This window comes from Pleurodeles waltl, chromosome 3_1 (assembly GCF_031143425.1).
Source record: "Pleurodeles waltl isolate 20211129_DDA chromosome 3_1, aPleWal1.hap1.20221129, whole genome shotgun sequence".
NCBI classification, from domain to species: domain Eukaryota; kingdom Metazoa; phylum Chordata; class Amphibia; order Caudata; family Salamandridae; genus Pleurodeles; species Pleurodeles waltl.
This window is the reverse complement of record NC_090440.1, coordinates 1306475698-1306491039: the sequence shown is the minus strand read 5'-3', so window position 1 is coordinate 1306491039 and position 15342 is coordinate 1306475698. Positions and strand designations below refer to the sequence as shown.

The 15342-nt window shown below is 44.1% G+C and overlaps 1 protein-coding gene across 6 annotated transcripts in view; it reads right to left on the bottom strand.

Annotated features, from left to right (window-relative positions):
- Positions 1-15342, bottom strand: part of MYLK (myosin light chain kinase) — a 1681938-nt gene that overhangs the window by 443337 nt on the left and 1223259 nt on the right. For all 6 annotated transcript variants that reach the window (XM_069224656.1, XM_069224654.1, XM_069224658.1 and 3 more), the window contains one exon: positions 10387-10503. In XM_069224656.1, the coding sequence (XP_069080757.1) occupies positions 10387-10503 (117 nt within the window). The remainder of the gene's footprint in view (positions 1-10386; positions 10504-15342) is intronic.

Here is a 15342-nt window from a genome sequence, read left to right as displayed (position 1 = left end):
TGTCAAAAAGCCAGGTACAACAAGCACCCTTCTCGATTGCCTTAAGGCAGTGAAACTCTCACGCAGAATAGTATATATAAAAGGAGAAAAGTCTCTCCTTCAGAGAGTCTCGGTATAGAGGAAAAGCCATGAAGTGTTTAAACCCATTTGATAATGTTGTAGTGCACGACTGAAAATCAACGTTATTACTGACATGATTAAACAGCCTTCAAATTCTTCCTGATATCAAGGTTGAATAAAGATCCAAGCAAGAATAACCAAAAGATACCTCCAGTAAAAATTGCAGCTACTAGAGATCAGAATAGTAGCCAAGGAGCGAAGAACACAACAAAAAATAAGGAAACAAATGTGTTACAAGGCATCCATTGCATGGAAATGCCTCCTTGTATCTGAGTCAAACAGGAATTGTTTCCAGTGCATAAGAAATTAAACCAAACAACAAAATATCTGTGAATCACAAATTTCTTGAGCTTCATATTGTCCTTGTATCTTACTAGTAGAGGTTTAGATTGAAGCCTAATATAAGGATGAGAAGCTTAATGCTTCCTTTGGGATAAACAAACAACATAATGGATTGTCTATGTGCAAGGAAAATTCAACCACAAGGCAACATGATGGATCTGATAAGTTCACACAAACAGACCGAAAATTGTTTTAAATGGCAATGCATGGTAAGGAAAAACACGATAAGACATACAAACTTTCATTGGAGGAGCAAAAGAAGCAGATTTTGATATGAGTTAATCAGTACATGTATTTATTTTGAGCTTTGAGCAGCTCATGCTCTTAGAAATAGGTTGATTATGTTTCTGTAACTGATTCAAATAACGAGTGGCAGCTGGACCAATATAAAGGGAAAATATAAACATTCTTGGTTAAAGTCCTTTCATATGTTAACCCCTTAGCTGCTGGGCCTTTTCCCCCCCAGTGCTGAGCCCTTTTTTGGCTATTTGGGGTAGTTCGCGCTTAGGGCTTCATAACTTTTTGTCCACATAAGCTAACCACGCCAAATTTGCGTCCTTTTTTTCCAACATCCTAGGGATTCTAATGGTACCCAGAGTTGGTGGTTTCCCCTGGAGGAGACCAAGAAAATAGCCAAAATACAGTGAAAAGTTTGTTTTTTCCAAAAAAATGGTTAAAAAAGGGCTGCCGAAGAAGGCTTGTGGTTTTTTCCCTGAAAATGCCATCCACAAAGGGTTTCTGGTGCTGATATCACTATCTTCCCACCTTTCAGGAACGGGCAGACTTGAATCAGAAAAACAAATTTTTCAACACAAATTTGGCATTTTACTGGGACATACCCCATTTCTACTATATTTGGTGCTTTCAGCCTCCTTCCAGTTAGTGACAGGAATGGGTGTGAAACCAATGCTGGATCCCGGAATGCTAAACATTTCTGAAAACTAGACAACATTCTGAATTCAGCAAGGGGTCATTTGTGTAGATCCTACAAGGTTTTCCTACAGAAAATAACAGCTGAAATAAAAAAATATTGAAATTGAGCTGAAAACAACAGCCATTTTTCTTTATGTTTTACTCTGTAACTTTTTCCTGCGATGTCAGATTTCTGAAAGCAATATACTGTTTTGTCTGCTGGACTCTTCTGGTTGCGGGGATATAAAGGGCTTGTAGGTTCATCAAGAACCCTAGGTACCCAGAGCCAATAAATGAGCTGCACCCTGCAGTTGGTTTTCATTCTATACTGGGTATACAGCAATTCATTTGCTGAAATATGAAGAGTGAAAAAGAGGTATCAAGAAAACCTTTGCATTTCCAAAATGGGATCAAGATAAGGTTTTGAGGAGCAGTGGTTATTTGCACATCGCTGAATTCCAAGGGGCCCATACTAGCATGTGAATTGCAGGGCATTTCTCAAATAGACGTCTTTTTTACACACTCTCTTATATTTGGAAGGAAAAAATGTAGAGAAAGATAAGGGGCAATAACACTTGTTTTGCTATTCTATGTTCCCCCAAGTCTCCCGATAAAAATGATACCTCACTTGTGTGGGTAGGCCTAGTGCCCGCGACAGGAAATGACCCAAAACACAACATGGACACATCCTATTTTTTTTTATAGAAAACAGAGCTGTTTTTTTCAAAGTGCCTACCTGTAGATTTTGGCCTCTAGCTCAGCCGGCACATAGGGAAACCTACCAAACCTGTGCATTTCTGAAAACTAGAGACCTAGGGGAATTCAAGGAGGGGTGATTTGCGGGGCTCTGACCAGGTTCTGTTACCCAGAATCCTTTGCAAACCTCAAAAAGTGGCTAAAAAAAACAAGTTCTCCTAACATTTCGGTGACAGAAAGTTCTGGAATCTGAGAGGAGCCTCAAATTTCCTTCCACCCAGCGTTCCCCCAAGTCTCCCGATAAAAATGATACCTCACTTGTGTGGGTAGGCCTAGCGCCCGCGACAGGAAACGCCCCAAAGTGCAACGTTGACACATCCAAATTTTTGGAAGAAAACAGAGGTGTTTTTTGCGAAGTGCCTACCTGTAGATTTTGGCCTCTAGCCCAGCCGGCACCTAGGGAAACCTACCAAACCTGTGCATTTCTGAAAACTAGAGACCTAGGGGAATCCAAGGAGAGGTGACTTGCGGGGCTCGGACCAGGTTCTGTTACCCAGAATCCTTTGCAAACCTCAAAAAGTGGCTAAAAAACCAGTTTTCCTCACATTTCGGTGACAGAAAGTTCTGGAATCTGAGAGGAGCCTCAAATTTCCTTCCACCCGGCGTTCCCCCAAGTCTCCCGATAAAAATGATACCTCACTTGTGTGGGTAGGCCTAGCGCCTGCGACAGGAAACGCCCCAAAGCGCAACGTGGACACATCCAAATTTTTGGAAGAAAACAGAGGTGTTTTTTGAGAAGTGCCTACCTGTAGATTTTGGCCTTTAGCTCAGCCGGCACCTAGGGAAACCTACCAAACCTGTGCATTTCTGAAAACTAGAGACCTAGGGGAATCCAAGGAGGGGTGACTTGCGGGGCTCGGACCAGGTTCTGTTACCCAGAATCCTTTACAAACCTCAAAAAGTGGCTAAAAAAACAAGTTTTCCTAACATTTCGGTGACAGAAAGTTCTGGAATCTGAGAGGAGCCTCAAATTTCCTTCCACCCGGCGTTCCCCCAAGTCTCCCGATAAAAATGATACCTCACTTGTGTGGGTAGGCCTAGCGCCTGCGACAGGAAACGCCCCAAAGCGCAACGTGGACACATCCACATTTTTGGAAGAAAACAGAGGTGTTTTTTGCGAAGTGCCTACCTGTAGATTGTGGCCTCTAGCTCAGCCGACACCTAGGGAAACCTACCAAACCTGTGCATTTCTGAAAACTAGAGACCTAGGGGAATCCAAGGAGGGGTGACTTGCGGGGCTCAGACCAGGTTCTGTTACCCAGAATCCTTTGCAAACCTCAAAAAGTGGCTAAAAAAAAAAGTTTTCCTCACATTTCGGTGACAGACAGTTCTGGAATCTGAGAGGAGCCACAAATTTCCTTCCACCCAGCGTTCCCCCAAGTCTCCTGATAAAAATTATACCTCACTTGTGTGGGTAGGCCTGGCGCCCGCGACAGGAAATGCCCCAAAACACAACGTGGACACATCACATTTTTTCATAGAAAACAGTGCCTACCTGTGGATTTTGGCCTCTAGCTCAGCCGGCACCTGGGGAAACCTAGCAAACCAGCACATTTGTGAAAACTAGAAACCCAGGGGAATCCAAGATGAGGTGACTTGTGGGGCTCGGACCAGGTTCTGTTACCCAGAATCCTTTGCAAACCTCAAAATGTGGCTAAAATAACACGTTTTCCTCACATTTCGGTGACAGAAAGTTCTGGAATCTGAGAGGAGCCACAAATTTCCTTCCACCCAGCATTCCCCCAAGTCTCCCGATAAATATGATACCTCACTTGTGTGGTTAGGCCTGGTGCCTGCGACAAGGAATAGATCACACAACGGTCAATGTTGGTCCTTACGTGAGGCAGCTGTTGACCCTGGGGTGATCCATTCCTGACACAGGCACTAGCTGTAGGCACTCAAGTGGGGTAGTGTTTTTATCAGGACAGGTGAGGAGTCACTGGGTGGTAGGAATGTTGTGGATCCCAGCATATTCCTGTAGTTTGTGTGACAGAAATGCGAGAACAATTTAGTTTTTTTTCAACATTTCAGCTTTGCAGGGTATTCTGGGTAAGAAAACTTTGGGGAATCCACACAAGTCACACCTCTGTGGACTCCCCCGAATGTCTAGTTTCCAGAAATGTTTGGGTTTAGTGTGTTTCTCTATATGGCTGCTGAATCCAGGACCAAAAACACAGGTGCCTGCCTTACAAAACCAGTTAGTTTTGCCATAGACAATTTTGATGTCTCCACAATATGATTTGGGTGGTGGAATTTGGGGCTGAACTAAATTGGGGAGCTCCCAAGAGAGCACTCTCTCTCTGCTTGCCGCCGCATTCACCTGCTCTCTGGGTTGGCCTAACCCACTATTACCCAGTTGCACGAACAGCTTGCGAAGGGACAGCAAGACTGTCCTCATCACCTCCCTCATAATGTACTGGAAGAGGAGTTATCGAATGGGACTCCTCTGACTGAAAAATCACTCCCAGAGTCTGCGCCATTGTCCTATCCCTCAGATGCTGTCTCAGTATCTGATGTCTCAGTCTCTGATCCTATGTCAGAGCGGTCCTCTATAACCCGAGTGCAGGCAGCAGTCATCCATCAAGATGCCATCTCTGCTATTGGCTAAACTGTTGCTCTAAAACACTGGCCTACGTAGACAGTCACAAAATCGATGGTGTGTGTGAGATACGTGCAACAGTAGAGGCCACCTTACCTGCGCTTCTTCCCTCAATCAGCACGTACTTTCAAGACACTCAAAAAACACCTTGTCACATACCATTCGTCACAGTCTTTAGCACCTCCTGCGCCCAGTCCAACAATCATTATTGGTGCTCCCACTCCCTCCTCCTCGGATTCCCTCATTACCACCCAGCAAAAGTGCCCTTCATCTCTCCATAGACTTTACTAATGTACTCAGCTATTTACATAAAATACAGATGTGCTCTTTGCAGTAGGCATATAAACCTTCTGCGCTTCTTTATGGCACTAAAACTGCCACTAGACAAGTCGGACCCTTTTCCCCCCAGGGAAACCACACACATATTGACAAAAGTGATATATATATGACAGCCAACCACCTGAAACTCAACTCAAGCAAAACCGAAATAATCCTCTTTGGCCCACACAAAAACACCTAGGACCCCTCATGGTGGCCCACCACGCTAGGCCGTGCACCCACCCCGCCAACCACGCACGCAACCTCAGCATCATCCTAGTCTCCTCCCTCTCGATGACCCAACAAATCAACGCTCTTACCTCCTCATGCTTCAACAAACTCCGAATACTGAAAAACATTCAAATGGATCCCCACAGAGACCAGAAAAACTGTCACTCACGCACTCATCAGCAGCAGGCTTGATTACGGAAACGCCCTCTACGCCGGCACCACTCTAAAACTCAAGCGCAAACTACACGCATCCAGAACTCAGCAGCACGACTCATCCTCGACCTCCGCCGACACGAACACATCTCTCCACACCTCAAATCCCTCCACTGGCTCCCCATTGACAAAAGGATCACCTTCAAGATCCTCATCCTCGCACACAAATCACTCCACAACACAGGCCCTGCCTACCTCAACGAGAGTCACCTTCCACACTCCCACACGAAACGTCCGCTCAGCTGACCTCTCTCTCGCCTCTGTCCCCCGCATCAAACACACCACCACCGGGGGCAGATCCTTCTCCTACCTTGCACCCAAAACCTGGAACGCCCTCACAACCCACCTTCGCAAGACCCAAAACCTACTTCTTTTCAGGAAGGGCCTCAAAACCTGGCTTTTCGAACAGTGAACCTCACAGTGAACAGCACAGCGGCGACCGGGGGCCAGGAAACACTTTCAGGAAGGCCTCGTAAGAAAGGGGAAAGTCTCCCCTTTCTTACGAGGCCTTCCTGAAAGTGTTTCCTGGCCCCCGATCGCTGCGATCGGGGGCCAGGAAACACTTTCAGGAAGGCCTCGTAAGAAAGGGGAGACACTCCCCTTTCTTACGAGGCCTTCCCGAACGTGTAAAAGGCCGTTTTCCCCATCAAAGCAGGAAGCGGCCGCAAGGCTGCTTCCTGCTTTGATGGGGAAAACACCTTTGAAACGTCAGCGCGCCGCGTCACAAAGGGGCGGGTGGGGGGCGGGGGGAGACACGGAAGCTTCCGTGTCTCCCGAGGGAATTTAAAAAAATAATAATAATCCTCGGGTGCGACGCACCCGAGGATTTATTAATGCCCTTCCTGGTGTCGGCCACAGGTCGTGACCCACACCAGGGAGGGTGTGTGGGCGTCGGCCAGTGGCCGACGCCCGCACCAAAGAGGTTAAACTTTGGTGGGACTGGGGGTTGCATTATGATGAGAATGCTTCTGTAGTTAGTAAATACAAGCCCAATTGTCTTGAAGATGCCGTTATAATAGTACGATATTTATTGTTGCAAACTTTATTCTGTTTGCCCTTTTGACAGTGGTGATAACCAGAGGAATAGTTAGTTCATCTCACAATGCTTTATAAAATAAAAGCTCCCCAAAAAGTGAATGATGTGGAGTACAAGCACCAGAAATTATACTATGAGTTAATCCTCATAGACAAAAAAAAGTCAAAAATATTGAGCGTTTTTCTTAGTTGTTGGTAAGTTGCGCAGAGGAGAAAAATGGGCCGCGTTTGAAATAGTATCTACCTCAATATTATCATGCTGTATCTTTTTTAAGACAACAGATCAGTTATATAGAATTTGTAGACACTGGATGCTAAGATTCAGGGGCAAATGGTACTGACTTTAATCAACTAAAATTTTGAAATGTAATATTTTAAGCCAGGCACAAATAGGAGAGACAAACATGTTCTTAAATATCAGAATCCACAATTTGCCATCAAAAACAATGTAAACCTAAATCCAAAGTAGTCTTAACTTCTATATTCCGTTGTCATACCCGTTTGATAAATTTCCACTGCAAACCCACAGTTAGTACAAATATAGCTTTTTGGTCGAAGTACAACTCATTGTGCCAAACGAGAGAGGTTTTCAGATGTGACATTTCTGAACGGTCTTTGGATTAACCTGCTATATCTTCCTGGGTTTGTGGATATCTGTTTTATCAAACAGAACTTTTGGAATCCCCATTTATTTCAAATCTTGATACACCTCTTTCTGGAAGACTTATTCGAAAAGAAAATGGGGACCATCTGGAGGTTTTTGGAAGCATTGAAATAATTTAGAGCTACTGGGTTAAAGTCTTCACTCTGTTTTTACAGCTCTTCTTTAGTAAGTATTGGAGTACTTAATTTTTAAATTATTTCTGGATATAATAGGTTGAGAACGTTTTACTTTAATCTCCAGCAACATTGTATTCCAGATAAATATAGTGTTTCCTTCTACTTGGTTTAGTTTAAAGCTGCATTTTGCATTGCCTAACTAAAATCTGCTGATTTGAAATCGATAGACTGTTCTGCTTCCACAAATCTAGTGTTTCTATTTCTACTCGATGTCTAAGAATTTGGGTCACTTTGTTTGACATGTATTGTACTCTGCAATAGTTTGTGAGTTACCTTGTAACTAAGTATCTATATTTCAGAATATATCCCTCAAATACACTGTTTCTCATGTGCAGGCTTTGTTAATGAGACTTTCGTGAGTAATTTATTCATCAAACGCCTGGTTTAACATACAGTGGCAAAAGAAAATATTCCAATTTCTCGAGTTAATGCTAAATCTAGAAATGTATTCCTTCATATGAAGAGTAAGGAGAAGAAAACTCAGCAATCGTTTTTTCCTATTTAGCATTTTCTCCAGCAAAGGAAACCTTAGGTCAGCCATTGAAAGAAGTCAACAGCTTCAGGCCTCCTGAGATCTCCAAAGCAGAACGCTGTGCATGCATGTAAGTATGATTTTATTTTTAATTATTGATGCATGCATACATGTGTACATGAATATTTGGGAGTGAATGTTGTGAATGTATGTGTGTGTGTGCATGTGTGAATGCATGACTGAGATTGAGTGGTTATGTGTGGCTTGTACCTGGACCACCCCGCTCCCTGCTAAAAGTACAGGCCGCCACTAAGACATGGTGGGTTTTCTGTTTAGTTCGGTGAAATCCATCAATGGACCAAGTGGAAGAAACAAGTTTTCAGGTTGTCTAAAATCTTTAAGGAGCTCTCTTCATATCTCAATGAAAGAGTCAAGGGGTTATCATGTTCATGCAGAAATCTTCTGAAAATGTAGTCTTGGCAGGTACATGGACAGTAGGGTGTAGGCTGGAAATATTGAATCAAAAATGTTGACAGGTCAGAATATACAAACTATGAATTTTCATACCTTGGTGATATATATATATAGCGTCAGGGTATAGTAAATCATTACATTCAACTCTGTGTACTTACCTTTTTGATATTTTTGATATTCTGGCTGGTATATTGTTGTAAAGATATTCTGCCACGTCAATATTTGGAATTTGATATTCCCTACTACAATTGACAGTAGGGTCAGGGAGACCGATCTCAAGTGTGTGTATAATGAGTGTTGGGGAGGGTTATCTTTGGCAAGTTAGCCAGGGGATTGGTCATGAGGGGCAAGTGGGCTTTATACTGGCTAATGAATTGTGCCCTCTCCTGAAGTAAACTGTGCCCTCTCAATGGAGTGCCCAAGGACAGGAGTAAAAGAATCATTGAGCAACTTTTTAAACACTTCTGATGCCTTCGTAGCAAAATAGGATGTGATAAACCATGGCTCTGGAGTTCACCATCAACAAATATAAAATGTCTAGAGTTCACTTTTAAGTGCAGAATCTGAGTGTGGGAAAAGTTATGCAGTTCAAAACCACATTGTCAATCATGTCTAGCTTGAAAAAAAGTAGTGTGCGCATTTTAGGGAGCCTTCGATGACCACAAAATGTCTTTTCAAAATCAGAACTTAAGCAAAATATACAAGGGCAATCAAATGTCTGTCATCTGCTTGTGTCTAGAGATTTCGCAAACACTCCCTCTGCCACAGAAAAAGACTGAGCAGGAAATGGGTTATCGTATGAAAACAATGCTTGTTTTCATTAGGAGAGGCCGCTTTTACAAAGTTTATTTATTTATAAGCAAATTCTCTTGTTGATGCTGGCCAGCAATGAGAAGAAGACTAAAGGTACATCCTCCTCGTTAGGGTCGAGCCTGCTTTGCTTGCGCTCGCGCATGCCTATAGCAGGGAGACTCTTTAGTATTTAGTAAAGGGCTCCGAGCATTGTCAACTTCATGTCAGTGCTTTTTATTGGTTCGTGGGCTTCCCTAATTAAATCGGCTTGCTTTCATTAGTCGAGGCACGCATATGGCATGCCTTTTCCGGTGGCAAGCCCTCCTCAAGCGCAGCGACCAAGTACAGAAAACATGCGAGGCTCGCTGTTTTCCATCGGGCTCGTGGACTTTTTTTTTAAACTAATTTACGATCCCGATCTCCCTTGGCAGAAGTCGAGCGCTTTACCTACTTGATTTCACTTTTTCGGGTTACGTGGATAAATGCACTTTTGCCCGATAGGTGAAAAGTCGGGTTAGGAGTTTACAACGCGATCGGCTCTAACACGAGCAAACGCGAGACCCGATGCATTGTAAATGCTTGTTTTGTAAGTGGCAGAGCGGGAAGGAAAAGCTGAAAGAGAAAAAAAAGTTGAAACTAAGGACAGAGAGCTGAAGCGGTCAGGAGTGTAGTTATCAATAGTGCAGCAGGTGCCGTGGTACCAAGTGATCAGAGGGGTCCACTGCACCTTGATTGTAGAGTTTTTTTTTTTTAGATATCAAACAGGATGTGGGTGGGGACACTTTCTTTGATTGCATAATGGCCCATGACACTCTTGATACCTGCAGGCCAGGGATAGAGGTTCTTAGTAACGCTCGTATTCACCGCCAGAGATGTCCTCTACAAAGCTGCATGCTGAAAGGCTTTGTGGCTCATATATATACATATGTATGTGTGTGTATATATATATATATATATATATATATACTCTCACACACAATACAAGCATTCAGTGAATTCAGAGACACCGGTAAGCGCGTCTGACAGACCACACGCGCGTGGCTTACAATAAAGTCGGTACGCACTATGCGAAAACGGATTAGAACGGTCACAGCAGACACCACATGGCTCATCTCCATATCTTTTGGCTGCGCAGAATATTTATGTTTTGAGGATCCCGTTACGAGTTTATTGTCCATGGAAAGAATGCGCGCGCTATTTTCTGCAGTTTAATGACAGGAAACGGCTCGGGGAGCGAGTGGTCTTTTGGGAGGGCGGTGGGGGAAGCTGTGCTCCCACTTACCATCTACCAGAACGTTGCATGCGCATTCTGCCTTGCCAGCGCCGTTGTCCGCTATACACGTGTACACTCCCTCGTCTTCTGGGAAGGCCTTCTCAATGACGAGGGAGCACAGGGCATCTGTGAGGGAAAATAAAAGCAAGAGAAGAGGTCAAGCAAAAATGTAAAAGAGGCACAACGACACTTCTCAATAAAGGATAATGCAGTCAACGGCTTCTATAGTGCACAGAGCGTCAAGTGGGCCGGGTTCCACTTACTCCCGGTCTCAGACACAGCTGGTGTTAAAACCGACTTTGAAGAGGGCCCCGGAAGCGCCTAACAATGCTGTCCTTTAGAAGAGAAACGATTTCTCAACAATGACACTCAAAAACATTCAGGTAATCAATGTTAGTGACGTAGCCATTTACATTTCACGTTTACTTAATGGAGTTCCATAAGGGTATTTGCTTTTACTAAAATGCAGTTTTTGTATATTTTTTCATGCAGCATATTAATCTTACATTTTGCATGCTTGTTGCTTGTAGGTGTCTGTAAATTTATATGGTTGGTCGCAGTTTATAACGGGCCGTGATTAAGAACTCTGGGGTTGAGACTGAAGGCAGTGAGAGGTTCTCTCAGTGCCTGAAGTGGATCAGAAAGGTGCTCAGAGTACAGGCTCATCCAATCCTTGGCCTCTCTGCAAAGCTCACAGAGCAATGGTAAACATGTACCATTTATAGTTGTGTCGCTATGCCAAGGTTTGTGAAAGCGGTAAAAAACTGTCGAAAGTTTGGCGGGATGAAATTAAAAGGAAATGTGGTGGATGCTGAGGGGAATAAGATGGAGGGATGCGCAGACTAGCGTGAGGAGAGGGCGCGGAAGGTAAAAAATGATGCGTGAAAAACGTAGATGTAGGATTTCAGAAAAATGTGGGGATTAAAATGGTGGACATCTCTAACAAAGTCTGCAGAGGAGCGTAATTGTGAAGGGGAGAACTGAAGTGATTGCCGCAGTGCAGACCACAACCCCTTCCACTGACCTCAGTAATTTTTAACTCAAATTCACACATTTTCAAAATTGAAATATTTTCTACTCTACTTTTTGCAGTCATATAATTGTTAATCACACATCTGATACTAATAACAAGCAATAGTCAAGTCAAAAGGTCTAACTTGTTTTATACGTGAGTCTATTTGCATGATGCATCTGGATGAAATAACTATCCAAGGGAGGCACTCAATCACTAGTCAAGTGGCATGATGTGTAAAGCACATCATTTTAGTGTACATATTTTAAGCCACACCTGAATCAAATGAGTCAAACTTCTTGGAAAGAATTTCACAGTTAGCCTCTTTGGTCACACCCCTTTTAGAAAACCCAGCCCCCCACCTTTTTCATCTGACTTAAAGACCTGATAGTATAAGCCACAAATGGAATTGTCTCTTGTCACTAAAATTGAAGCTACTTTCATTTCCAAACTCCATTGTTTGTGCTTAATTACATCTTGTTCACCTTGGGCAGTAAATGCCTGATTACTTCATTTCTGGAATGGAACACGTAATGTGATGTTTACAAAGAGACTTCTTTCCTAGAGGTTTATGTGACTCTTTCAGGAAATATGCTTCCACCTCTATTTAATAAGGCAGGTTATTTCAGCCCAGCCTCCAGACAAGGATGTACCATGTCAGGGTTGGGTTTAGGGACATGCGACAAGTGCACCACACTGGGCACCAAGCTCATGGGGGGTGCTTTATTTTTTAATGTCTGGTGGAGGTAAATGCACCTGCTGCAGAATTCCTTGTCCGCCCAGCAATTTTCAAGCAATAGTGTCAAGAGCCCTCAGGTGATTAATGCACCCACTGGAGAGGGATCTGAGTTTTGTTTAGTCAAATTTGTAACTCGCCACAAAGTAGCCCTGAGGGTTCATGTGCCTAGTGCAAAGCACGAGTACCATGTTGATCACATATTTCTTATTTTCATGCTGATAGCTCAGTGGCACAGAGATCCTTTACAAAGTATGAACAATCCTGCCTGCTTCCGAGGGAGTCATGGACACTCCCAAAGGGGGTTCCACCTCAAACCGCACCATCTAGTGGGGAGCTCCTGAGGTATCCACAAGCAGTGTCATATTGCAAAATGATGGGGTCCCCATGCAGAATGGAGACGAGGAGTCCCCAAGTATCCCATAGCTCACAGATATTAATTGGCTTTGGGCTGAATGCCCCCCATCCCCAGTGCAAGGTTTGGCCTTCTTGCACGGCAGAGGATGCAGGGGCCTGCGTTATGGCCCTGTCCCTAAGTCCTTCCATGACACTTCCCAAAAGGGATCCTTTGAGAGCAGCGCATTAATGTTGTTTCAAAGTTAGCTCACACCATACCAGCTTACTTTTCCTGTGTGCTTCCATTCTGTCTGTGACACACACAACACGAAAAACATGTCCTCCTTTAACGGGGCAATGCTCGCATGCAACCGAGGGAACCCTTACATCACGCCGCGCAGGTGACAAATCTACACAGGGACAGTCGTTATGAGACAATGGCAGTGTGTTGGTTTCTATAATATGGAAGTGTCCCACAAGTAGAAAAACAGGAGCAAACGCCTACAACAGTCCCAGGGCACGTATGATACGCTTTGATTATAGTATGCCGGGTGCACGGTAATGATAGGCTCATCACAGAGTAGTTCAACATAAAACACTGGTGTGTTTTTCAGAAAGCCACTTAAGTGTCCATGCATCACGTTCTGCGGCCTGGATGGTGTTCCACCCAGTTGCTAAGTGCCTTAAAAAAACCTGCTGTGGGTGTAGCGGAGAAGAGGAGAATAACTGTTGTGTGAAGTGGAGGTGGACTCATTTGTCCTATTTTTCACTGACCGTACTCTCGATTGAGTGTTAGCTACATACACTTCCTAACAGTTTTGTAGGTTTCAAATTACGCTAAGTGAACTATTGCTGCAGAACCCCAGCACAGTCAGTTTGGGTACACACAGGAGCAATGTAAACCAGCAACCCCTCTGAGAGTGTGCCGAATAAGAAAGTCGATCCGCCATGCCTAGGTTAACATACGCAGGCAAATAGAGCCGTTTTATGCTGAACAACAAGTCTGTGTCGTCAATAACATTGGCGGTCTGCAGGTCTAAAACATGGCGGGGCGCGATGGCGACAAACTCACCACATATGCAGCTCTCTGGTGCGCCACTTCTTCCCTGGCGTCCATGAGCAGAAATGGAAGGACTTCCTTCCTGCTTAGTGGAAAGAGGAACAGGATTCCAACCAGTCCTGGAGCTACACTCATGCTGTTTTCAGCATGAGAGCAGCTCCAGGATTGGTGGGAGCAAGCTAACTCAGCACTCATTTTTAGGCTGGGAGCCTGTTCCAGCAATCCACTGACTGTTTGGCAGCTCTGGGATTGCTGGGTTTACAGTGCGCATGTTGGACTGGCCGTAGCTAGACAGCCGGCCAACTCGACATGCACACTGAAATTGCAGAATGCAGCCCCACCCCATGTTCTCATGCTCACGCTGTACACAGCACGAGCTGATGGCAAAATAAAATAGCATTATTATGCCATTTTATTTATTTGTCTTTGCCCGCTGCACTTGCAGCAGGCGGGGTGATGCTCTTCCATTCCTTAGGAGGAACCACCCCTGATCATTAACGTCTGTGCAGTATGTGTGAGACTTTGGACAATGCCATAGTAGGTGAGAAGAGAGCTCTTGCCCCCACATCCCATTCAGCACTCAGCATTTCTTGCCTTATTCCATTAGTGTATTCTTGCTGGTGTATAGTACCAGTGTAAAGCAATTTTTATGAGAGTTTACTTTACCATTGCGTGGGCGGCGCTACTCCCAACCGTAATGAAACCCACGTTTCTTTCTTTATCAGTTAGTTCTTACCTTAGCTTAACTCCCTCAATTTTCAGACCCTCATATTTATCAAACATCACTTCAGCCCTAATGAAAATATATATTCCAGATACTGCATGCCTGTCTCGAAATGTATCCAGCACCCAGTGGTCAAATGGGGTTAAAAGACTTCCTGCCAGAACTATGATTTCCTCTTGTGTGACCCAGTGCCTAATCGCATAATAATGTAGCATCCCCATTTCTGGGAGGCCAAAACGTCTTCATTTGCTCAAAGGAGTTGAGTCTCCCTTTGTCGTACAGATCTCCCACCCTTCTACATTTTCCCTTTTGCCATGCAGGGAATTGATTTTTGTCCAATGCAGTGGTATGATAAATTGCCTTTTATCGGGGTAAGAGATTGAGGAATAGGTAGATAACCACTTCTTCACCATCCTGGCATACCCAAGCTGCAAACGTACCCCTTGTGATTAGTGATAATTGCATAACCCATGGTCTGTTGGGAAACAAAATTGTCTTACAAAAATTATCCCCTGCTATTGCCTGGTCCATGAAGCACAACTGTCCTCCCTATTCCACTCCAGAACATGCATTAAATGTGCTGTAAAATAGTAATCTATAATGTGTGGCATCCCTGACCATCCCTGACCCTCCCTCTTTGGGGTGTTGATACATAGTACTTGCGGCTATCCTAGCCTTCTTCCACACTGTTGAATCCCCTTCAGCACCCCCTGTTGTGGTTGTAGTCAAAGGACCTGTGTCAAATAGAGGAATCTTGGTAGTACCATCATCTTGACAGCGGCATTCTGCGCCACCCAGTATGAATCCCCATCAAGCCGTGATTGCTAGTGTGCTTTCAATTGTTATTCATAATTTGCCTGTACCATTTGTTTTGTGGGCAGGGGGGTTGGTTGTTAAGTTTTACTCCCAGGTATGTAATTTACTTCTTTGCCTACACTAAGGAAAACCATGGTTGTAATTTTCTTCTGCATCAAGGGGATTGACAGACTGAGAATCTAAGAGATTTACAGATTAATTTTAAATCCCATGATTTTGCCGAAAGGTGTCTGGTTCAGTTAACAAGGGTGAAAGTGACATCATCAGCTTGGGCAGGATGA